The 24,849-nt window shown below is 51.4% G+C and overlaps 2 protein-coding genes across 3 annotated transcripts in view; both read left to right on the top strand.

Moving 5' to 3' along the window:
* The first annotated feature begins 2,484 nt into the window (after positions 1-2,484).
* On the top strand, positions 2,485-5,760 carry CRIP1 (cysteine rich protein 1). Its single transcript, XM_040566021.1, has 5 exons — positions 2,485-2,641; positions 4,824-4,918; positions 5,037-5,094; positions 5,242-5,289; positions 5,414-5,760. Exons 1-4 carry the CDS (start codon positions 2,602-2,604, stop codon positions 5,280-5,282), a joined length of 234 nt encoding a protein of 77 aa, XP_040421955.1. The 5' UTR covers positions 2,485-2,601; the 3' UTR covers positions 5,283-5,289; positions 5,414-5,760.
* A 5,369-nt stretch (positions 5,761-11,129) lies between these two features.
* TEDC1 (tubulin epsilon and delta complex 1) overlaps positions 11,130-24,849 on the top strand; it is a 71,713-nt gene continuing 57,993 nt past the window's right edge. The window contains exons 1-3 of one of the 2 annotated variants that reach the window (XM_040565995.1): positions 11,130-11,272; positions 11,933-12,011; positions 18,536-18,738. In XM_040565995.1, coding sequence (XP_040421929.1) covers positions 11,156-11,272; positions 11,933-12,011; positions 18,536-18,738 — 399 coding nt within the window. In that variant the 5' untranslated portion in view covers positions 11,130-11,155. The remainder of the gene's footprint in view (positions 11,273-11,932; positions 12,012-18,535; positions 18,739-24,849) is intronic. The other variant, XM_040565996.1, reaches the window with a different exon arrangement.

The raw sequence follows: 24,849 nt of genomic DNA, 5'->3' as shown, positions 1-24,849 counted from the left end.
CGCGGCGGCGACGTGCTTCGGACATTCCTGGGTTTTTCTTAGTCACATTTTCCGCAGGGAGGGGACCTGGGGGCAGCTCGGGAGGATCTGAGGTTGGGGAAGAAATGAGAAGAGGCATCCTCGGTTCTGCACGGGGGGGAAGGCGTGAACAAGGACTGTGGTTGATCCACACGGGGCACGGCTGTCCAGAGCGAAGCCGTTTGTGCCCTACTGTCGTCCCTGCCCGCGAGCTCAGCAAAGCGATCCGTACCAGCGCTGCCTGGCAGCACCTCGTCACACGCAAACAAACAGGACGGCCCAGGTTTGTCTGAGGGCTGCTGCCGTGCCCTCGGGGAGCGCCGGCGCCTGATGCGCCAGGACGGAGCCTCCACCCCCAGATTTGTATCAGAGGGCACGGGCGGCCGGGGTGTGCTGTGCTCGGGTGGTTGAATTAGCTGGAACAAGGTCTGCAGATAAGATAAACCTGTGGTTCACTGGGGAGGCTGTTGGCAGCTGGAGCTGGCTGGGCTATTTCGCAGGTGGGGGAGCCTTGCTTTGATGCAGGGCTTGGGCCGGGACCAGGCTTGGCTGAAGATGCTGCCCCGGCCCCTCTCTCCTGCAGGGCAGTGTGGCTCTCTCCCTGCAGCCATCCCGTGCCCTTTAGTTGGATTTAGCTTGGGTTGTGAGATGAGCTGCTATGCCCTTGGGCACGGTGCTGGAAGTCACTGTAGGAACCAGGTTGCTGAGAAATGCCTGAGTTCTGCACTTGGGGCGTTCAGAGGGCCCTGAAGGGGCAGCGACCAGCTTGCCCCAAATGCTGGAGTGCTTCCAGCCAGCTTGCTGCCGTGTGGGCTGGGGGCTGCAGGCTGCCGGGGACTCTGTTTATCGCCCTGCTGATACATCTCACGCACCATCAGTAGGAGCGTTTATGAACTCACTCCCCATAAAATGAATAAAAGGCCACATCCTGAGGGTCCCTGTGGCACTGCTGTGCTCCCTCTCCAGCCAGCAGTGCCGTGGGCACCCCATGCTCACCCCAACAGGGCGGCCGTGCCATATCAGCGCCACGGGGATCTGGGCAGCCTCGGACCCTGTCCCAGCAGGATTGGCAGAGAGCAGCACGCAGCTCCTCGGCGCCAGCTTTGCAAGCCCTCCTGCCGGCCTTGTGTCCTCTGTGCTGCATGAATAGGCTTGAAAAAGTACAAGGTGGGGGGGGCTGAGTGCTGTCCCCACCGCCTGGCTGGGTCAGTCGGCCCGCAGTGCCAGGGGGACGCTCCCGCTGCAGGAGCCCGGCCAGGCGCTGCGTGGTCCGTGGGGACCGGGGCTGGGCCAGCCTGCGGCTGCCCGCCGGCACAAAACCTGCCTTAAAAGGGAGCACAGCTGGGGATGGCCCTCCTGGCTGGGCAGCAGCCTCGAAACAGTGTGTGTAAGGGGAAATAGGGTCACCAGAGGGAGGGGGGCATGCCCCGTGTCCCCTAAGTCTTCAGGGTGCGGTGGGTTTGCCATCGCTGAGCCTGGGTGCGACGGGGAGCATCAGCCGGAGGAGTGCTCCCGCTGCAAAGGCGGTGTGGAGCGCGGCAGGGTCATGAAACAATCCCACAAACCGCGCCCTTCGCCCCTGGGTGCAGCTTGTCATCTCTCCTCCTGCACGCACGGGTGGGCTCTGGCACCAGCAGCGCCCCGTTTCTGCAGGGGGGGCGGCAAGGGGTGCCTTGCATTTCAGGAGGCAGGCACCCGGCATCCTGCCGCTGGGTTTCACAAGCCCTCTTGACCTTTCCAGCACAGCAACGTGCCCTGGGGAGGATTGCTTCATGCAAAACAGACCTTTGGATAGGCTTTTCATTTCCTTCGCAGCCAAACACAAAGGAACAACAAGTCCTCGCTCTTATAAAACGACAACAGTCAGCGATGCAGATGGGCAGGCTCTTTGCGGTGAGCCATGTCCTGCACCCACGCCATTCCTGAGGCTCTGGAAGAGGGGGGCTACAGCCCCCCTGCTCCGTCCTGCTTCATCATCTCCTACCCCAGGCTTCCCCCCGGGCAGCAGACACAGCCCAAGTGGGCTTTTACAAAACACCACTTTTACACTGCTAGGAGAAAACAGTTCTGTCTGGAGAGGGAGAGCCCTGTGGCCAGCGTCCCGGGGAGCTTTATTTGGGAGCGTGGTTAATTGGCGATGCTAATCGCACCTCCTGCCCTGCTCAGCACTTCCATAGCACTGGGGTGGGCAGGGGCAGGCAGGGAGCTGGGGCGCGGCGTCTCGGGGTGCAGAGGCTGGGGTGTAAGGGGTACAGAGGGTGCAGGATGCGAGGGGTGCAGGGGTACAAGGGGTACGGGGGTGCAGGATGCAAGGGGTGCAGGGCTGCAAGCGTGCACAGTGGTAAGGGTGCAGGATGCAAAGGGTGTAAGGGGTGCGGGAAGCAAAGGGCGCAGCGGTGCGAGGGCTGCGGGACTGCGCCTGGGGCGGGTGTCTCCAGCTGTGGGCGGGACCACACATCTGGACCGGGTCCACATCTGGGCGGGGTCCACATCTGGGCGGGCTGGGGCGGGGTCCCCGAGCAGTGACTCCGGCGGTGCAGGCGCCCAGCATCCCACAACCGAGCCGAGCCCCGAGCTGACACCATGCCCAAGTGCCCCCGCTGCCAGAAGGAGGTCTACTTCGGTAAGGGCATCCTGCACACACCCCCCCAAGTCCCGGGCACCCCTATTCTGCGGGTCCTGGACACCCCAATAGCACCCACCCCTGCGCTGCAGGTGCTCGGGGTGCCCCCTGCGCTGTGGCTGCCCTGGGTGGCCCCCCAAATGCACCCGAGGAGAGGCGCTGCGAGGGGCGCAGGGGTGCTCGGGGACGTCCTGCCTGTTGGCCCGTGAGGTTTAGCATGGCGAGGGGATGGCCCGGAGAGAAGTGGCCCTGGGGAGAGATGTGGCCGTGGTGTTTTCAGGGTGCCTTGCAGGCTGACCGTGAGCTCATCTCGTTGCGCTTCTGCCTGCCCGTGGGCTTTGAGGCAGGTTTGCTGCCGCTGCGTTGGGGCCCAAGTTCTGGGGTCCTGCTCCTGGTGCCGTGGTCCTGCCGTCCTGCCCGAGTGTGTTTTGGGGCTTTGAGCCTCTCACCCTGCTGGCAGCAGCTGCTGAAACAGCCAGGCTCCAGCCGCCAAACCTCCCCACTTCCCTCGTTTAGCTGAATTTGTTGAGGTTTGCTGACAGAGGCTCGAACGCTCCCTGCTTGTAATGTACTTGAGATGAGGGTTCGGTGACCTGAGTGCCGTGCCCTGACTTCTGCTCTCCCTGCCTTATTTCTGCTCTGCCTGTGGGTGTGCCGCAGCTTCCGCTTCTGCTCGGCCAAAGAGATCTGAGGCTGAAATGTGGGGTGAGTGACGGGGGCTGCCCCATAGCTGCTCCCCCCGTCACACAAATCTGTCTGCTGGTGATGCCCACCACCCAGAGGGTTCTGGTGCGGTACAGGCACTGGCGTGGCCGTGGCTCCCACAGCCGGGGAGCACAGCTCTGGCTAATCCCGAGCCCTCTGCCCGCAGCCAGGCTTTGAGGTCGGTCTCAGCTGGGATTTCTGTGCCTGCAGGTGCGGCTGCGGCTGGGACAGGGCTGTTTGACCAGGGAGGGGTTTGGCCCTGCTCTTATCGGCCCGCTCCTATGAAACCGGCTCTGTTGATGCAGGAGGCTTCAAAAGTGGCCGGAGACATGAGCTCACTGGGTGATTTCTGTGCCTGGAGATAGCGCTGGAAGAGGGGGCAGAGCAAGCCCTGCTCCGCTGTGCCTGGGGTTTTCTGAGCCTGGTGGCCCTTTTTCCTCAGAGGTGCCCTGGGCTGCTGTAGGACACACAGTGTTTGTAAGGAGCTGGGGAGAGGGGGGCCCTCTCGTGCCCGGCTGGGGCTCCGGGGGAGGACACAGGGGGCTTTGTGCCCCTGGAGACGGCACCGGGGCTGCCTCGTGACATTTGGATGCGGCCCCCGCTCCCACCTCTGCAGCCGCTGCCTGGCTCCTTGCGCAAGCTGCTGTGGGCAGGCTTGGGCCCCGAAGAAACCCTTTGCTCGGCCACCTTGTGCAGGCGTGGGATAAGCACTTGGACCTGGCTGTGACCGGGTTCCCGTGGGGAGCTCTGCTTTATCACTTAATAAATCCCCAGGAGTGCAGCTGCCAATAGTGAGCACACGTGCATCCGCAGAAAATACTGCAGAAAATACCCTCCTCTCCTGCTGGGCCGCAATGGAAAAAGCCACATCGCCTTCTCCCTCTCCATAACCACGTCCTGGCCCGAGCAAGCAGCACGTTGCTCCCCGAGCCCCAGCCAGGCTCCAGCTCTGCTGTGGTTCGTGACAGCACACGGCAAATCAGAGCTGTCACCGCAGCGCTGGAGGGGCCTGGCTGGTGGCAGGGAGGGCGCAGCGGTGACTTCGCCACCCCGGACCCACCAGCCCAGCATCTGTCCTCTTTGCAGACGGGCTCCAGCTGGCCGGGGCGGAATTCATCCCCGTGCAGGCTGATGTTGGAAGGGAGGAAGTGTCCAAGTCTTCTCTGGAAGACGGACAGAAGTCGGTCTGTCCGTGCGGGCGCAGCGGTGACCCCACGTGCCACGCTGCTCGCAGCGGCGAGGGCTCACAGCAGTGCCCTGCCCGGGATTTCGGATCTGGGCACCTGGATGTGCGTGGTGAGGCGTGCATGCCTTGGGTTTGGCACTTGCAGGACTTCTGTTCTGGGCGAGCAGACTTGAGAAAATCCCCCCAAACGTATGTCCTCCCTGGGGCTGGCAGCAGGGAGGCCAGCCTGCCAAAAACACCTCGTTGTGCCCGTTCGGTGGCCTCAGCTAACCCACCTCCTTTCTGTGGCAGCCGAGAAGGTGACTTCTCTGGGGAAGGACTGGCACCGGCCCTGCTTGAGATGCGAGAAGTGTAACAAGACCCTGACGTCTGGAGGCCATGCAGAGGTGAGGTTTGGTGTCCAGGAGGCCCCGACCCCGGCAGCCAAGGGCTGGTGTCCTGCAGGGAACGGGGTGGGCACAGGCGGCAGGGCACCGGGGCTGATGCTCTCCTCTCTCCCCGCAGCACGACGGCAAGCCGTACTGCAACCACCCCTGCTATGCCGCCTTGTTCGGACCCAAAGGTAAGGTCACCGTGGCTGGGGCTTTGGGAGAGGGGAGGGAAGGAAGGGGGCTCCGTGCTCCCATCTCTCCGTGATGCAGCGGCGATGCGTCCCGCCGTGCGCTCACTGCCCCGCGGCATCGCTCACCCCGCTCTGTCTCTCTTGCAGGGTTCGGCCGGGGGGGAGCCGAGAGCCACACGTTCAAGTAAAGCTCAGGTTGGTGCCTCCCTCTGGAGCTCCCCCGTGGCTTGATGGGCAGCCGGGGCCGGGGCTGTGCCTCGAATCACCGCTGTCCCGGGGGTGTCACCGCTGGTGGCCCATCTCTTCCATCCCTCCGCAGGTCTGACAGCCAGGGCTCCCAGCACAGCCCGACGACGGCACGAACCCGCCGCAACAGACATGCCTTTTCGTTCTTCATTCACTCTGTACTCCATTAGCACGTCGAAAGCAATAAGTAACCACGGATGGGGCTGGTGCGGAGAGGGGCTCCGCTCCGGAGGGAGCGCCGCAGGGGTGGGAGGTTGGACGCTGCCCGTAGGAAATTTGGCCGGTACCGCTGAAGGCCGCCTGGAGAGGAGACCGCACCCGTCCAGCCAAAACCCAGCCCTGCTTCTGGCAGCCGGCTCTGCAGCCGGGCCACACTTGTATTTCAGTCTTTAATAAACCCCGACCGAGAGATGCTTCCCCCATGCGAGTGCTGTGCTCTTTGTACCGGGGGGGCCCACGAGACATGCTGGCGAAGGACCCCACGAGGGCAGAGCTGCAGGACAAGGGTTTGAGCGCTGTCCCTGTGTCCCCCTGTCCCCGGGCAGCCACGTCCCTGTCGCTGGCAGTGCCCGCAGAGCCCCCAGCGCTGTGCTGCCGGCGCTGGGGACGTGGCTGTGCAGCCCCAGGCTGGGGTGGGAGCTCGGCGGGGCAGGGTGGGCTCCCACCGGGAGGCGGTTGAAGGCCACACCACAAAAACTGTTATTTGCTGCTTCCACCCCCAGCAGTCATACCGAAAGGCCACGTCAGTGGGCAGGTCACTGGCCAGGCAAGGCGAGCCCCGCCGTTAGTAAAAGCGAAGGTGCAGTATTACGGAGCAAGGGCTGCATCCCCAGCTTCCTGCTCTCTCGTGCCTCAGCCGCTTTGCCCCGCGGGAAGAGCAGCACCGACAGATGTAAAAGTGTCGATTTGACGGATGTTTCGAAAATGGTTTCTCAACCATGTCTTTCCCTAGCTTGAACCACTCGATTTACATATTCTGATACACTACACAACACACACAGATATTTTTGTCTACAGTATACAAATGCATTTCTTTAGGAACTGCTGGGTTTTGTTGTCACGCTGGTGTTACTAGGACTTGGCCAAACCCTCAGGGGTACAAGCCTGATATCAAAATCTTTGGAGTCAGAAGCAGCCCCGTCTGATAACCATCTGAAAATTCCCCTTGCGCTTGCTGTCAGAAGTCTCCCCTCCACCCCACATCCTCCTTCCTCTGCAAGCTGTGAGTGCTGCTCTAACGAAGGAGAGCTGCTCGCCTGCACAGGGAGGCACTGCCTGCTGCAGTGCCTCCCTGCCCTGGCAGTGGGGTGGAGTGGGGACCTCAGCCTCGCCGTGCCCACAGCCCCGTCAGCTTCGTGGGGAGAAGTGTGCCTTGGTGGGGACCTCGAGGAACCTGTGGGAAGCAGGAGGTTGGTTCTGCCTGGAGTGGGGCTGGAGCTGCTTCCCAGCACTGAGCTGGCTGTGGACCCATGAAGGTGCCTGGCTTGTCCTGTTTTAGCAGCTTCGGTGTGGCACGGCTGTCTCACAGCAGCTGTAACGGGTTCTTTCTGAGGCTGCTGCAGCCTGCAGGGCCCTGCTGCCCTTTGCTTCGGTCCCTGCCACCTATGCACAATGCGGGTGTGGTGCTGGGACAGCTCTGCCTGCTCTCAGTGCCCGCAGGGATGTAGGAGCTGAGCTGTGCGGGGTCTGTGCAGCCTCATGCAGCGTGCAGACAAACTAAACCCCATCCCGCGGCTTGCCTGGGGGACAAAAACTGGGGTACCTCAAGCAAGCTCCAAGGACAAGCCCTTGGATATTGATTCCTGCTGCAAAAACCTTCCAGCTGCACTGTCTCTCTGCCCATCCTCTTGCGGAGGCATGTGTAGCCCCAGGACTTGCTGTCAGCATGCTCCCCTCCCAGCGATCTGCTGGCACGAGGTGCGCTCTCCGCCTGCTCCAGGGACTTGATGCCGTGAGATTGAGCAGTTCAGGCTCGGGTCCCATCCGGAAGGCGCTTCGGTCAGAGAAAATACATGATAAATTGATTTTAAATTCAATTTGGTTTTGGAGAGGAAGAAGGAGCAGCTGTACAGCATTTGGATGGGATGCCAGATGCACTCCTCCAATGCGCAGAGCGCCGGGCAGCGGGGAGGTGGGCTCACAGCAGGCACAAGCTTCGTGCCAGGAGGGGGAGAGCAGGATGCTGGGGAAAATCCTGGCTCTTTTGGGGAGCAACTGAGAGATGCCCCTGTCAATGAAGGTCAGGGCAGCCACAAAGTGACCATTTAGGCACTGGATGATCTCCAGCATGGTGATGCCCAGCGTGAAGTCCCCCGTGTTGGTGACATGAAGCATCGCAGATTTCAATCCCAGAGGAAGGAGCTGTGCTTCCTCTGACATTATTTCGGAAGCTGAGGCTGAGATCAGTGATACTTGTGGATTGTTGAGCATTGGTTGCTATAAACACTTCATCATGGTGACAAAAAAACAAACAAAATTAGCCGTTCCTCTGGCAGCGAGCACGGGCGAGCCCGAAAGCGCTGGGTAGGAAAGCAGAAGAGGTTTTGGCAAAGGACAGGAAACAGCATGGGCTCAGAAACTGAACTGCTGCGGTCCTACCCCCCCGCCCTGCGCTTTGTGGCTTTCTGTACAGAAGAAAAAAGGAAAGGGTGACAGAAAGGGTGACTGGGGGCCCTCAGCTTGGCCGAACCCACTGGGTGCCTGTGCTGTAAGATGTGGGGGGGGTCTTCAGCCAGGGCGAGGAGGCAGCAAGGAGCCCTTTGGGTCACCTGGCCTGTGTCTTCCTCACCTGCTCCAGACTGATGTGTCCCCTCTGCATTAGGGCAGCTGTGTCCCTAAGCCTGCAGCTGGCAAAAGGACAGCTTGGGCTGGAAGCCCTCAGCATCCCTCCTTAGGGGTTGTGTCCCGCAGTGTAGCCAACGGGAGAGGGCTGGTGGTAAAAAGCTGGCCTCAGGCACCAGCACTTCACTCCCCTCCTCTTATTTTCAAGGAAACAGGGAGAGTTTCCAAGGGAGAAGGGTGTAAGAGCTTTCTGCCAGACCTCTGTGTCTGTCTTTGGTGAATCTTGGCTTAAAGGACCTGGGGGAAGAGGGCAGAGGGAATTTCCCGAGGTGCAGAGGGACATTTCCCTGGCTACTGAAGTGAAAAGAAAAGGGTGAAGCTCCTGAGAACAGAGAATTGCAAACTTGCAGATGTTTACTGGCTTTTATTCTTCCTAATCCTTCCTGATTCATTTATTGTACTGAAAGTGCAGACCCTGCATCAGAGGGCCTGAAGCGCCAACGCCTACCTTAAACATCTCAAGCATCTGTCTGCCGGGAGCTGACCCTGAGTCTTGGCGCTGCGGGCCTGCTGCAGGCCAGCTTGCTGTGTCCAGGAAAACCTGCCTTAGGGCACTCATGCAACTATTATAGTCCCTCCTGAGGCCTGTTGATCTGTAACCATTGTGTGAGGTGACACAGCACGCTAAATCCGTGGCGCCTACCCCAGCAACACCGGCATCCCTCGCGCCGCCTGCGCCTCGCCAGCTGTCTCCTCCTCTGCGACCCCATTCCCACATCTGGTGCTGCTGCTCCTCCTCCCTGGCCGGGCTTGTTTTGCTCCCGGCTGGGATGCTGCAGCGCTGCCAGCAGCTGGGCTGTCTCCCAGCCCGCTCAGATCAACCTGGCGTCTCTGCGAGGGGAGGCAGTGTGTGTGTGTAAAAGAGCCGGGAGGGCGCTGGGAGGGAGCCGTAAATGCTTGCAGCAGGAAACGATGCAGCCCACTTCATCTGCGGCGAAATGCTGCGGGTGTGAAATGCTGCGGCCACCCGGGAAGGGGCAGGAAAGCCAGCTGCTCTCTGCCGGGGCGTTTGCTGAGCTGTGGATGCTGCAGGGAGGAGAAGGGAGGAGAGGAGCTGCTGGGCGGTGGCGGAGCATGGGAAGCACGGCTGGATGCACAGCCTGGGGGCCTGGCAAGAAACAGGCTGCCTGCCACCTGTGCTTCGGGTGGATAGAAATAAAGAATAGTTTTGAAAAGCAAATGGAGTGTTCTTGCAGGGTCAGAGAGTGACTTCCCATGGCACCCAGGTGCCGCTAGGAAGCCGTGGCACGCGGAGATGGCCCTTATCACATACAATCCGCGTGAGGCAATGGGACACGGCCGTCACGGCTGGCAGCAGTGGGGCGGCTGCGGCGGGTTGCCATGGCACGGGAGCAAACATGCGGCCTCATCCCTGGCTGAGTCACCCGGGGCGGAAACGACCCGAACTGACACTGCTGTGTGCAAAACACTGCCGCCGGCTCTGTGGCACCGCCACTCCGCTCCCTGCCTGGCGCCAGAGGAGCTGAGAAATCGGGGAGGCGGTTGTGGCCTCCCCAGAGGACAAGCATCCCGGGCTTCTCCCTGCAGGGGCCGGACCCGGTGTGGTCCCCACTGCCCTTCTTGCCAAAGAGCCAGGGGTCAGGGTGGTGTGGCCCTGTGGAGGCTCTCAGAGGCTTCTGCCAGCCTCCTGTGACCTTGTGGGTGTGTGCACTGACACCAGAGCGGGGAGCTCTGCTGAGCTGGCCATTGCTCATTGCCACTGTTATCAGCCAGGCCCAGAGCAAGGAATGTGTGTGGGGATGGGGCACTGGGAGAGATCAGCTCCACGTGAAGGCTCTTCCACCTGGAGGCCGCAGCATGGAGGGGAAAGCAGGCTGCCCAGCTCCAGTGAGGCTCTGGGCAATGGAGAAATGCCACAAGGGCCTGGCACCAGGGTAGCAGGGCACTGTATTGGGTTAATGTGGCAAGGTTTTGGTAGCAGGGGTGCTGCAGGGGTGGCCTGTGTGAGCAGAGCCCGGCAGCTGCCCCATGTCAGATCAGAGACAGCTCCATATGCTTCAAAAGGGACCGACCACTGGCAAGAGCCAAGCCAATGACCAATGTTGTTTGTGCCTCTGTGAGAGCACATTTAAGAAAGGGAACAAACTGCTGCACAACAGCAGCTGGGAGAGCAAGGAGTGAGAAGCAGCCCTGCAGCCCCCAAGGTCCGTGCAGCAGGAGGGCAGGAGGTGCTCCAGGCACGCAGCAGCAGTTCCCCTGTGGCCTGTGGAGAGGCCCCTGGTGGAGCAGGCTGTCCCCCTGCAGCCCATGGGTCCCACATGGAGCAGATCTCCACGCTGCAGCCCGTGGAGGAGCCCCCCGTGGAGCAGGTGGATGTGGCCTGGAGGAGGCCGCGGCCCATGGAGAGCCCCCGCAGCAGCAGGCCCCTGGCCGGAGCTGCAGCCCGTGGAGAGGAGCCCACGCAGGAGCAGGGGGCCTGGGGGGAGCTGCCGCCCGTGGGGGACCCGTGCTGGAGCAGTTTGCTCCTGGGGGATGGACCCCGTGATACGGAGCCGTGTGGGAGCAGTTCCTGAAGAGCTGCAGCCTGTGGGCAGCACCCACAGGATGAGTTCGTGAAGGACGGCATCCCGTGGGAGGGACACTACACTGGAGCAGGGGCAGAGAGGGACCGTGAAGGGGCGATGGAGAAGCACTATGGACTGACCGCAGCCCCCGTTCCCCAGCACCACTCAGGGGGAGCAGGCAGAAGAGGATGGGTGTGGGGAAGGTGTTTTAGTTCGCTTTGAGCTCCAGTCTGCTAGCGACAGCTAATAAATTTTATTCATCTCCCTGTGCCGAGTCTCTTTCGCCCGTGACATCTTCTCCCGCTCCCCCCAAACCCCCAGGACCCCCCAGCGCCCGGGGACTGGGGGGGGGGGCTCCTCCGGGGCTGCGGGGGGCGCTGCGGAAGGGACGGGGCCACCGTGCGGAAGGGGCGGGGCCCGGCAGCAGGGCGGCGGGACGGGGCGAGGCCATGCCGCGGGGCCGGGCGCTGCCGGGGGCCGTGGGGGCGCTGTGCCGGGCCCTGCCGCCCCGGGCCCGGCTGGTGCCCGAAGCCCTGCGCCGGGCCAAGTTGGACCGGCCTCAGGCGGTGAGCCCGGGGCTCCCGCTGCGCCCCCGCAGCCTGCCCCGGCTTGGCGAGCGGCAGGGGGAAGCGGGGGGGGCTGGGCGGTGAGGGGCTGCCGCGGGCGCTGAGCTCGCAGTTGGCTTCTTTTAAAGCTTTTACGAGAGCTGAGTGAAATGCCTGCAGCGCGAGTCATTGCGGGCGAGCGGCTGGCCTTGTGCGGGCAAGAGGGGATCTCCTGCTCCATCCCCAGCTCAGTGGGTGCTGCTGCCTCCCGTTTGTGAACTGCGGGCACTGTCACGGCCTGATCTCGGTGACAGCAGAGCGGGGGCGTGCTGTGGCGGTGTTGGAACAGATTCAGCTGCCTCTGGGGTAGAGGGGAGCAGTGCTAGGCTGCGTGGTACGACCAGCACTAGCATCCCTTTCCAAGTGCACCCGCCCTTAGGTAGCATTCATCAGGCAGCAAAGGCCTGAATGGGACAGGGGTGCTGGCAGGATGCAGCTGTGCCCTCCTGTGCTACACCTGATGCTCACATACAGGTTTCAGGTGTGCCCTCCCGTGCAACAACTGATGCTCATTTACAAGCTTCGTTGCTTATTTAAGGCTGAATCTGTGGTGGCTTTTTTTTTTTTTGTGTGTGTGTGTGTGTGTGCTGATCTCCCTCTGTTCTTCTCGTTCTTTTGCAGACCCTGGATTTCTGGAGGCTGCTCTATGCTCTCCTGAAACAAATCCACGGAAGCAAGTGGACCGAGTGTGATGCCATAGGTAACCATGTCTGACCGCTTTGTCTGTCCCAGGGAACTACTGGAGCTGGTGTTGTAGCACCTTTTTTTTGGGTTAGTCACTCTCAGTAAGGAGTGCTCCATTCTGAGCAACTAGTTTATGTCACTGGCTCTCGCTGTTTTATCACAGATGTGCAGACAGGTATGCTCTTGTTTGGTTCTGTTATCCAGGAAAATGGGATGTTCTTGTGTCTTGTAGGGTCTCTTGCTTCCCTTAGACGTTTCACTGCAGGTAAAACTCTGTGACGTTCTTACGTGTTCTGAGAATCTGTAGAGATAATTACAGAAATAGATTTATGTTCCCCATGATCCGTTCTTTCCCCATTCTGCATATGATGCATGATATTATGGTTAATTTTCTATCAAGTCCTATGTCAGGGCAATAAATTATAACATATGAACCATGAAGACAGTGTTTTAGAATGAAGTTCTAGACAAAACAACAAAATAAAAATGCGTATGAGTATTTTAGAGGGACCATAAATATCTCTGGATGGGGCTTCTACTACAGAGAGAAGCTGTATAAAGGCTGGCTTCTCAAAATGATAGAGCACTAATTATTTCTTAAATACGTGCTATTCCAAATTTGATATTACTCTTCAGGTTTCCCTCTCCACTCCAGGATTCAGAGCCCTTTCAGTGTGGGAGGAAAGGATCATCTCTGATGGATAGAGGTCTCCGCACACTGAAACCACTTAAAATCAGTCCACAAAAGCTAAAAAAAAATAAAAAAAAAATGTTGTTTAAGCCCCTAAAGAGCTGGGAAACTGATGTCTCTGGAAACAGTCTTTTTTAAAAATAAAGCCTGAGCATTGTGGCTGATACGTTTCAAGGAATGTGGAGCAGCACCTGTGTGGTTTTGCTGGTAGCTCAGCAGGAAATTGGCATGGTTCTGTTACAGACAGGACTGCTACTTTTCATTCAGCTGTCCTTCATTTTCTGCTGATCTGCAGTCTGCTGTGTGCAACTGTTTGGTAAGTCAATTTATTGGCTGTCCACGACAGCTTTGTGAGGTTGTAATCTCATTGTAACCTGGCTGCTCCCATACTAATTGCTAGCAGCATTTGGAGACAGGATTTCTGGATGCATGTGGCAGGTTGCTGGCTCCAGAGAGAGCAAACCCAGTTGTTACTGGTAGATTGTCAGGTGAGTGAGTTGCCCGCTGTGAATAGGATCAATATTTCACTGTCTGTCCCAGCTCTGGAGCAGTTGTGGTCTTCCATGTATTTATTTCATGGAAAAACCAAGTCTTCCACTTCATTAAGGACTAAATAACTTTCTCAGCTCTGTCCAGGATCCTGTAGAACAGCAAGGAATTGAAATAGATTCCTCTAATTCAAGTCTAGTGCTTTAGTCCCTGGATCAGGCTTGCCTTTCTTTGCTGGTTTTGTACAACTTTTTAATTATCTTAGCTAAAAACCAGCAGAAGCACTTGGCATATCCCAGAGGAAGGCTATGAACCCAGGACGAGGGATGCTCTGTGCGTAGGCATTGGAACAGCTTTTTGGAAGAGAGAAGCCCTACTCAAATGGTCTTGTGCTTTTTTTAAACAAAAATCTGACTTTTTTTTAGGACAAAAGTTTTTTCCAAAGTTTTGCAAACTTGTTAAAGTTTTGGTCTGTAGTCTGTGTGTGTTGCCGGGGCCACAGTGGTTCTCTTTTTGTTACTCTGTAAAGCGAGGCCTGCATTTCGAGGACAACATGTAAGATGTTGGTCCACTTGTACGCGTGAGATGCTAGGATAAAGCAATGCGTTGCAAGGACAGAATGCGCTTACGGATTTTGCCCCGTGGAAAAGGAGAGACTTTCACGTAAAAATTGTTCCTTCAGTTTGGGAAACCCTTTCAATCAAATGACTTTCCATGTTGCACTCCCAGGGTGTATTTTTGTTTCACGTTAATAGCTTTTGTTGGTTTCTGTTCTTGTTATATAAATGAATTTTAGAGAAGATTAAGATTTGCTTTGAATGGTCATTCCCTTTTTATTGGTGTAATGTGAGGCTGTTTAGAAAAACATTCTGCATTGTTTTTTAAATGGGTGATATATTTTACAGCCCTACTGGCAAAAATGAAAATATTTGAAAAATCACATACAAGAAAATCCATACAGATCGATGATTTAAAGTGTAGGAACTACCGCATTCTTGCAAAAACAACCCAGAAACCCTACTGAAGTCTTTCAGTCAGTGGTTATAAAATTCTGCAAATATTTTGGTTTTCTATTTTGGAAGAATTTTTTCTTCCTATAGTACAAAGCGCTCATCCTAAACTGTGGTGGGAAGCATTTAATACACTCCAGCATGTCAGAGCAGTGGATCTCTCATTAGTGGAGTACAAGACAAAGCGAGCTGTGCAGTGGCACTCTGGGCACAACTTTACTAATGAAGCAAGTCACGATTAGTGGTTTCATGTTGCTCTTTCTTGACAGAGGCTGAGGACTGAGGGACCTGGTTAACGGTCACACCAGGTAGCAGTGCAATGTGCATTTCGATAGTTGGAGGAGATGTTCCTTTTCTGGGGCTGCAACATGTTTTTGTTTGACAAATAAAGTGGAAAATTATCTTCTGCAGCAGCAGCAGTTTCCCGTAAGGCCACTACCTCTGCAGATGTTTCTTGTCTGAGTGTGTGAAGTTACGTATCTGTCTGTTCTTGTACTTGATTTAGTTTCTTTCCATCTTAGCCTGCTAGACTAATGCCTAACCCTTATTTGAAAATCTTCTTGTAATTCACTGAGACATTCTGTGGGATTCGTGAAGCAGAAGAGCACAGCTGGAGAACAGTTTTAAGAGAACTGAACCGTGAGGTTCATCCACAGCTTGTTTTATTTGCTGAACACATTTTTATAAATAATGTGCATGCAGAAAGGAATTAGTTGGAAAGACTGAGTGGGTCTTTCTATATAGATTGCCTAATCCTAATAAAATGCTAGAAGAAAATGTTGGCAAAGAGAAGGTGTTCGAGTGACTGGCATTATCTGCTTATCTGCGTGATGTTTTTGCTCTCTCTTGGCTGCATGTTGTGGAAGAATCCATCTTGTTCTTTGGTACTTATATAGCCTCCACTGCCACTTATCTCAGGGCTGTATCCTTACAAGGCAGAGCATTGTGGAGATGGGGAGAACTGAGTGACTTCTGTAAGGTCACTTAGGCTTTCTAGAAAGGCTCTGTGACTCTTTGAGCCCCCGTCCCAGATCCATGCCTGGACCACTTGCCCACAATTCCTGCCTGATGCGCACACCAGTCATACCTTCTTGTAGGAGGGCAGCGTCTTGCAGAGAGACAGCTGAAATGGGGAGATGAAGGACCAGAGCAACACAGAAATTCAGGTGGCAAACTGCCTTGGTGGATCTGGTCCCAAGTGATCTGCCAGGGGAGGGAAATGACTAAAAAGGGAGGGGGGAAAAAAAGAAACAAAAAAACCCCTAGCTTGCTCTATTCCATCTCTTTGATAGGTGATTCCTCAGGGAGCTCCCTGAACTGCAGATGGCAGCACATCTCACTTCTTTGCTTTGAGAAAGAGGGAAAGTAGGTAGTGATCTTCCTTCCTCTTGGAATGTTTCTGCCTTAACCTGTTACAGCTGTTCCTTTCTTGACAATGACAAATGTGCAAGGAAAAGGAAGGGCAAGCATGAAAATCCAGCTAATATGAGCATGTTCGGTAGTGGTCCAAATAAAACCTCTTAAGATCCGAGTGCTCTCCTGTATGTGTGATTGGATCGTATATCTACGGCAAGACTTTGAGCAAACTCTGGGCATCTCTGCCACCCTAGCATCATGCTGGGAAGTCACTTGTTTTTTAATATTCACATGTTCTACAGAAAGAGCAAACAGTCGTTTAGAGGTTTAGGTTTCCTTTTTGTCTATGGTGCCAAAACAGGCTAGGTGTAAAACCAGTTGTCACACATCTGTGCAGAAGCTGTGCCATGCAGAACACGGGTCCAGCAAAAATTTAGTAGCTCTGCACCCTCACATTGCCTGCTTAATCGTGCTCCTGATGTTTTTTCTTCAGTTTTGGGAATATCTTTGCCAGGAATTCATGTGTAACTTTCACGTGGTCAGTCACACATTCCCACTCCTGTTGCTGAAGATGTATAACAGTGGTGTGTAGCATTTTCAGCTGTGTGTGTATTGAAGAGCACTCTGGATGTTGGTGTCTCCTCAGGGATGCACACGCTTCTTTCCCTAAATTCTAAGGTTGTTGGAACAGTGCAAACTCACCTTCCTCTGTTTTGTCAAAGCACAAGGAGCTTGATGGCTCTGTGGCTACCAGCTCCTTCCAGCCTCAGCAGAGCTGCAGCAGTGCCCTGCTCCTGTAGGGTTACCAGCACAAGTCAGGTTACAGCTCCTCGTTCTGTCTTGGCTTTGTGTTATTTTCAGTAGATACAGCTCCCTTAGCATTTTGCAAATCAAGACTCTCTTTCCACTGTGAGAGCCTCTCATAATTAACCAATTCCTTTTGAGAGCAGTATTGTTTTTCTCATTTTCGTTTTGAAGTCCGTCATGATGTAGTTCTTGAGCTTCAGCAGTCAGTGCTAGACAAAAGAATGATTACAGCGCGTGTGGCTGCCGAGGGATGCTTTTAGCACAAGTGGCCAAGGAGCAGGCAAATGAGTATGTAATGTGATGAATGAGTATGTTAATTAAGGACAGCAGTGACAGTCCCTGATTGCTTGAGGCTTGTGCTTTGTTGCTGGTGCCTGTGTGTACCTTTTTCATGAAGCCTTATGGAGATGCTGAAGCATTACACTGGAAAGGGAGAGCAGCTTTTTTCCTTACCTTGTAAGAGTGCCTCAGCTGGATCAAACTGAAGGTTCCTCCAGCTCTGTCCAATACTGACAGCTGTCAAAAATGGAGGCCCAGGGCAAAGGACAGAACAAGTACACAGGGACGCTTCCAGGAGTTAAGTCTTTCAGCTTTCACTAATTCACATCGTAGGCTTCCCAAACCAGAGGGCACGACTTTGCTTTAAAGAGTTTTGTCATACTCATTCTCAGTCCTTTCTTTGCCTATGCTGTCGTTTCTTAAAATGAAGCCGTTCTGGGTTTGTGATCTTACTTATCCTTTCTCTTACCTTTTTCAAAATCTTCCGTAGCCGTTTTGGGACTGAAGAAATGAAATAACACAGAGTTTGAGATGTTGTGGGGTCATTGTGGGTATAGACAGATATATAATGTTCTTCCCTGTGTTCTGTCTGGGTTCCTTTTTAGACTTCTTGCATTTGGTCGCTTTTGGATATATAGAGGGTCGAGTGTAGTATTGTCAGGAAAATTGTGTTCCTGAGCGCAGTGGTCAGTTCCAAGCCTGTTGCCATGTCAGAAAAGTTAGGATTGTTTTTTTCCCTTGTGTGCATCATTTTTCATTATTTTTTAAAGGAATTTTATCTGTCGTTTTCAAATCACAGAACCTAGCGAGTCCAAGCTTTTCATTATCAGCTTGCATTCCTTACCACAGAGTAACTGCACGTCAGCACCAATCTTTCTGTCACTATCATATCGTCCTTGTCATTTTGAGTTGAACAGCAGAGGTTTGCCTCAGAGCCCTCTTGTGAAACCACCGCGTGTTCCCACCCTCTGATTCTTGTCTGCTAGTCACTTGTTGGTGCAAGCTCACCCTGCTGGCTTGGTTTCTTTTTGCTAGTTGAATGCCTCTGGGAAATCTAAACGTCCTGCATCAGTTGAATCTTTCTTAACCGCTCACATGTTGTTGCCTTTGCAGAACTCCAGCAGCTTTTTCAGCAGGGCTTACTTTTACAGCAGCTGTTGGTTCTTCCCCAGCATATATTGGTTATCATCGTGCCCCCCTAGTTGCGTTCTTTATTATAGTTTTGACTACTTTACCTGGTACAGAGCTGAGGCTTCCTAGTCAGAACCTGTTTGTATAAAAATTTTATCTTTCTTTCATCTGTATTTCACAGTTCTGTAGTGCCTGTCTTGTAGCTGTCAGGTAAAATTTGCTGGTGTGAAGGAATATGGATTGGAGCATTCCTGAGAACTAACTAGTCCGTGCAGTCTGGTATGCAGCGTGGTGTGCTGTGTTATCTCTGCCTGCCCACTGCTGCTTAGAGATTTGCAGCAGGCTGCGAAACACCTATCTCTAAATTCCAGTTTCGTTCAGGAGTCAAGTGACTCGAGTTATTTACTAATTCATAGGATGCTTGGTGGCTCATAAAAAATGAATAGGCGAATTGGAGTCCTGGTAAAGTGAGGATGGCTATTTACCTCTTTTGCTTTTGTTAATCTCCATGAAGCATTGATCTCAACTCTGAATTTTTCATTTCCCTTAGCAGTAATTTCTGTAGATCAGAATGGGACAGCACAAGGAAATCTCTTACCTGTTACCACCTTCCTTTGTCAGTTGTCGAATAAAGTACCGAACTCTGCTCTCCACTGCCTTCCATTAACCTTAGGCTTAATTAAAAATCTTATTCTCAGAGCAACAGTTTCTGGAACTGAATGGGTGAACGCATTGAGTATCACAGTGTGTTATTCGTGATTGTTTTCTTCTTTTCAGATACCCAAATTAGGTTTGTAAAGTCGGCGCTGTGGTACCATGGCTATGGCAGGCCAGAGCTCTATCGGCTCCCCTCCGATGGCTCAGCAGGTAGCCAGGAGCTGCTGCTGGCATTTTCCTGGCTGCTGCACAGAATCAGCCTCTTGGAACAGCTCTTGGCTCGGAACAGAGTGAGGACTGGAGATGAAACCTCTGTGTGCATGGTGAGCCTGTTCGTGTCCTTCCACCTCGTCCATCCCTAAGTAATGTTCTGTGACAGAAGCCGTGTTATCATTAGTGTGTAGTGCACAGTGTGTGGTATCGTGGTGCTCTTAAAAATAAATGCCTTACACTAGCTTTATAAAAAAAGTTGCAGGGGCCAGCAGCTGGAACCTGTTTTCTTTCCCTTCTCTAAACTTTCTGTGTGCAGGTGATCTGGGTTCCTTCTCTTTCTCAAACTCCCCTCCCTGAGTGAATGCTGTCATTATTTTTTTCCTTGCGGTATAGATGAGACCAGTTAGGAGGAGTGCAGGTAAGTGCATGTCACCGATCTCTGCTTCCAGGCTGTAGGCATGGAAGTGGAGGTAGGCAAACAGATGAGCTGTGAATGCTGGGTCTGTTGGCACAGGGTAAAGCAAGTAATCCTAAGGCAAACAGTACTTTAAGAAAACATCTTGGGGTAACTAATGACAGTTACTTGGGGTAACTAGTGACCTTGTAGCTTCCTTGAGAGAACAATGAGGTATACAGTTGTGTTTCCATCAATAAAAAGATGTTAGCATACAGAAAGCCTGGTCTGAAGTAACGTGAGGATAGCTGTGTGTCTACTTTAGCTGCAATGTACATGATCGGGACGGGGGGGGAAGGCAAAAAAAAAAAAAAAAAAGCCCCGAGCCCACATTATAACATGGGTAAAGGATAACTGCTTTTAGAACCCATCCCTTGCATTTAAGAGCACATGTTACTATATAGATGGTTGCTAAATGGAAAATAATTTGAAGGGAAGAGTCATTTCTGTAACAACCCTATGAGCAGTATTTTGGGAAAACAGACCACACTTACTACGCTCCAATTGCTGCACAAAAAAGGGAGCAGAAGAGCTGCAAGGTAGTGCCGGGTGTGAGTGGTGGTGCCCTCTGGTGATGAGAAGGGCACCTCAAGACCTTAGGAGAAACACACTTGTGAAGACACTTTTACTTTAAGCTTCTTGTTTTTTCTTGCTTTTTGTTGTGTGATAGCAGATTTTTTTTCTTCTGATCCTTAATTTCTATTACAAAAGAGGGATGAATGAAGTGTAGCAGCAACATGAATTCAGGAAATAGGGCAGCACATACATTATTATCTCTGAAGGACTAAGTTTCGCCTTTTTCAAAATAAGCTGAAGTAACTATGGTAAAAGAATGTTATCTCATGCCCACACGGAGCGGCATTAAGCAATTTATTGCTGTGCCTTTCGTGGCATTTGTAATCTGCTTCACCTGTATTTCTCAAAAAAATACATATTTCATGTTTTCTTTCCAATAACTGTCCAAAACAGTGTTTTTAAAGGTTTACAGGTCTGGATTTTTTTTTTGGTAGGTCAAACAAAAAAGTTTATAAACTGGGAGTTGGAGTTAGTGTATGTATGTAAGGCTCATTGTATTGATGGTGATGTTCTTCTTTGGTATTCACCTAGAAAGTTTTCATTATAAAACTTGCAAGTAATAAAACTAATAAAAACAGTTGTTCTTAAGGAAAGAAATGATAGGTTGTAGTGGTGGAGGACATGTAAACAGTGTGCTTTGAGATTCTGTATCACAAGGAAGTTAAACAGAATTTTCGGGGAGAGACCTTATCTTTTGGTTGATAATTACAAAACCAATCAAATTGACCAGTAAAACCTGAGCAAATGATGATCTAGAAATGTGCCCTTCAGGAGATAATGATGGGTGTGAACTAGAAGATAGGTGGGTCACACACCTTCTAATGGTAATAAATCAGTTCCTTGTATTCCACTCAGGAAAACCTGTCTGTTGAATAAAAGTATGATAGCTATTGTAGTGTTACTTTGTGGGATACCTTCCTTGGTACCCGCTCTTTGATCAGACAATGTTTTAACCCCCCTAAAACCATAGGAAGGAAGGAAAGAAGGTGAGGTTGTCACTTTGACACCTGATGTCTTGTAAGTTAAAGTACAGCTTAAACAACTGAAGTGCTGCAATTTTGACTTTGAATGTTAAATACCAGGCTTTTCTAGTACTTAAACTGAAGTGTTGGAAGATACATAACAGATTGCACAGACATTTCTAAACATGCCAGAGATGCAGTCTCTGCAATTGCAACTCTCTTCTATTTGAGTAAATTGAAGGAAAAGGCAGGACAACTAGAAAAATTTTCACTAGAGAAAGATCGGTCTTAAAGAGCATTTCGGTTTCTTTTTTTAAAACAACTGAAGTTCTCAGCTGAGAAAGAGCCTGAAAAATGTTCCAGCACATGGAGCCTTTTTAAAAACGTATTATAAACAATTGAAAATATTTTCTTGAAATGAAAATGTTGCAAAACAAAAATCCTTGAAATACTATTTGGTTCTGTGCACTGCCAAGATCTCTGCCAAAATCAGCAAAGCATGGAAGCCAGTACTTACCAGGAAAGCACATCTGTTGGTCTACTAGAGAGAATAAATGTGAAGAAAATCCCTCCCCTTTGTCTTCATCTAAAAACATGGAGTATCAAGAACTGTAGGCATAGCTGTAGTTCAGCTGATGTGCATGTGGCTTGCTTTTAAAATTTTGTTGTAAATCCACAGATGTGGACAGGCTCTTTTGTATGAAGAGGAGAGAATGCAGCTAATCCCAAAATTAAGGATGCAGCGAGGACTATTCTTTCAGGCTATGTTTGAAACAAAGCTTACAGGCAGCTAAATTGCTGATAATATGCCAAATACCCAACATATCAAGGGCCAATTAAATTAATTCCGTTCATTTCAGATTACCTCTCTATGGCCTTTTTTTCTCTGCAGTTCCTTAGCAACACAGGTTTTTTTTCCCCTGCAAATTGAACACTTCCATCTAAAGGATTTCAAGCCAGTTATTTATAGAGGGACAAGGGTATTCATGACACATGATGGACATTGAGCTCAGCCGCTGCAAGGGATTCAGAACTTTAAGATCCTGAGCTCGGGAAGGCATCCAACGAGCTTAATTTTACAGGCACTTAGCTCTTCAGAGTCAAAAGTTAAGTGATTTCTAAAATTATAAGCTAAACAGCGGTAAAAGCATGATGAAAGGATTAGGATGCTAGGAGGTAGTGCTTAATGTGTCTGAAATAATTAAAAAAAATAATAATGTTGAGGGTAGTTATTGGTAAGGACAGGTATGGTTAGCAACCTGGGATGATTATGTGGGTTGACTGCTTTGATGTGTTAGGAGAATCCTTCAGGGCACCTTGTCTTGTGTAGCCTCCAGCTCATGTTTTTAAAAGGGCAGTGCTGCAGTGTCTCTGCTGAGCCAGGTGCGACGTTCCTGCCGCAGGATGTGCCAGCTAGCAGGACGGAGGGAGACACTGCCCCTTCCACCCATGGCTCTCTTCTAGATTATGAAACTTATAAACCGAGTGGGGAGACCGTTAAAAGAGCTGACTGGAGCCCCAGTTGCCGTGCAGGAGGAATAGGAGAGGGAAGATGGGGTAGGCAGTGAATGTCAAGCTCTAGTGCTTGCCTGCTGCGGTTCAAGTGCGTTCTGTGAATTTACTGTACGGGTTTGTCAGCAAAAAATCACTAATTCTATTAGTCCTTTAAAGACATGAGTACAATCTGAATTGGAGGTTCACGTAGTTTTACTGATGTGTCTACTTGAGAATTCTCACCTGTTATGGCCTTAAAGCACTGGGTGATTAGCTGATGGACACTGTCTTGAAAGGCTTTTTACGCCCTGTGTGGACTTCTGTCTCAAATAAGCACTGCAGGGATGTTGGATTTGGCATCTTTTGTTGATCATGTACATGAGGAATATTCTCAACTGTTGTTCACTGATTCCATATGAAAATCCTAGACTACTGGAGAAAGTTGAAAAACAGACCAAAAAACACCACATCTGAAAAAAACAGTGTTTAAAACACAAAGAATTACCTGTGACAAGTCCTACCCGATTTGACAAGATAATGGACTTTTCCCAGGGTGATTCTTTTTCTTGGATTCATGCCTGTGAAGTTGGTGGACTTTTTAATTTGAATTGTGAAAATTCACAGGCAAATCCAGTGCTTCTACAACTGCCAGACAGGGCAGTAACCACCATTTCTCTCCAAATCAAACCCGTTAATTCTGAGAGGTGTAGGTTCCTCCATGAAACCAGGGTTCTCGCATCCTGCCGGGGAATTCTGCTAGTTGTGCTGAGTCTCTGTGCCTTATTTAGCTGTTTATGCTTTGTAGTCTACTGACATGTCGCTGACCAAAACTGTATGCCAGACATCTCTTGCAGAGTGTCTGGGTGATCTTCACCCAGGAAGGAAGACAAAGAATGAGAGGACCTTGAGAGAAACCTGATAGAAGCATTGGCTGCCCACAGCTAAAGGCAAAATAGAATAGAATAAACATCTAGTAGTGTCAGTAAAGCCTGAACCCTGTGTATAAAGCCATAACAGTGAAAGTGCAATTGCTCATTTTTTCTCTGCCACTCATCACCAAAACTGTCCTGTACTAAACCTGTAAAACAGACCTGGAGAGTTCTCATTCTCTCTCTCCCTGTCTCTTTCAGAAGCAGATAATTGTTTGATATAAACCTGCCTTTTTAGCATATTCAGCATTTGACTGATTTTTGTTTTGCTTTTTAAATTTTACTGATAATACCACAGCTTTATCCAAATCTGTGCAGTGGCTTGTGCAGATAATAGCAGTGCTCTGTGGGCATGCATTCCTTCTGTTCCTGTGGAGGTATGTGGCCTGTACTGGTATTATTTCTACAGCTGAAATTAATCTATATGCCCAATAATTTAATTATGTGTGGAGGCTGTGGAGTTTTTAGATGAGGGTAACGATGTTATTTCCCTCATTATCACCAAGCTGTGTTGTACAAACACTTGTTCTTGGTTCCAGTAATTCCCTCTGCCTGCTTCTTGCCCTCTGTGTGAAATTGGACTCCCCTCCCTTTTTGTGAATTCGTGGTAATCAACGAATAGAGCTGTTATGGCTGGTGTACTTGGAATTCATGGGTGTCTCGCTAGCATGCCAAAGTGAGCTCAGTTTCATTACTCCTTGTGTGTGGGGAAATGAAACTAAATGTGCCTTCTGACTCTTGGGTTTGCAATTTGATTAATCTTTTGTTTGTCACAGTCTAGCTTGGCTCGCTGGCTATTTCCAATATAGTGTGAGACTTCTGCCTGATTTCTAATCTTGCTGTCAGGATGCCTTTTACTTCCAGAAGTCTCGCCTGGCACTGCTGTTCCATAAACCACATTACTAGATGGAAGTGTGAACATAGCCCAGCTTGATGTTACCACCCACCCCAGTACAGAACCAGGACACCTTTGACACTAGTGTCAGAAAACAGCAATTTTCTGTGTGTTTTTTTTTTTTTCCCCTTTTAACCTATTACAACATGGAGAAAAGGAGGGAATCTTATTAACCTATTGATTCTGACTTAGAAGCGTAATTACTTTCCATGTTTTTACAGGCTATATTAGCCTGTCAGCTTTCATTTTTGATTTGCCTCCCCTATTCCCTTTGCTTACACTCCTGTTCTGTTTGACCTCCTGTCTTACTCTAACTCTCACAATTTATCTTTTTGCTACTACCATTGCCATATTATAGTAGCTGTTAATGTACACTATTTTTAAAGACCCTGAAAGCTAAATAGAGGGCACAGGATCCCTGAAGTTTCTTCTGCAGAATTTGTCTCCCCTAACTTTTGCTAGAGACTAGTGGAAAATTTATGGTTAGCAACATTTATTTTTGCTTGACGCAGTGAATACACTCTTAAGCTTTTTTTGAGACAGTATGTCAAGTTAAAACACTCTAAAAGGTGTCTGAAATGATCAAAAAGGCTTATAATTTAGGCTTTTCACAGAGGTCATTTGCTGAATTTGTTGTTTCTTTGGGTAATATCTGAATTTCAAATAAATGCTAAATTGTTTGAACCTGTGACTTACAGCTGATGGGGTTCTCCCAGCAATTCCTGGAGCTCCTTGAGCTCCAGGCTGAGAGGAAGATGAGGACTGATGTGCTAATGGGAAGCCTTACCATAGTGATGCTGGTACTGCGTAGTTTGCTAAAACGGGTGCTGGGGAAGCTAAGTAATGTTAAAATTATTCGGTGTCTCTCCTGCCCTCCAGCGGCAGGGAGCAGGCAGGACCTTTTGTACCTT

The sequence above is a fragment of the Cygnus olor genome, chromosome 8 (assembly GCF_009769625.2).
Source record: "Cygnus olor isolate bCygOlo1 chromosome 8, bCygOlo1.pri.v2, whole genome shotgun sequence".
Taxonomy (NCBI): Eukaryota; Metazoa; Chordata; class Aves; order Anseriformes; family Anatidae; genus Cygnus; species Cygnus olor.
Note: the sequence above shows the minus strand (reverse complement) of the source record. Positions and strands in the feature narration are given on the sequence as shown.

What these genes read in the sequence shown, in the direction of transcription:
- CRIP1 (XM_040566021.1), top strand. Translation starts at nt 2,602, where the DNA reads ATGCCCAAGTGCCCCCGCTGCCAGAAGGAGGTCTACTTCG. An exon ending in CGTCTGGAGGCCATGCAGAG is followed by an intron (nt 4,919 to 5,036) that starts GTGAGGTTTGGT and finishes CTCTCCCCGCAG; the next exon opens with CACGACGGCAAGCCGTACTG. An exon ending in CGCCTTGTTCGGACCCAAAG is followed by an intron (nt 5,095 to 5,241) that starts GTAAGGTCACCG and finishes TCTCTCTTGCAG; the next exon opens with GGTTCGGCCGGGGGGGAGCC.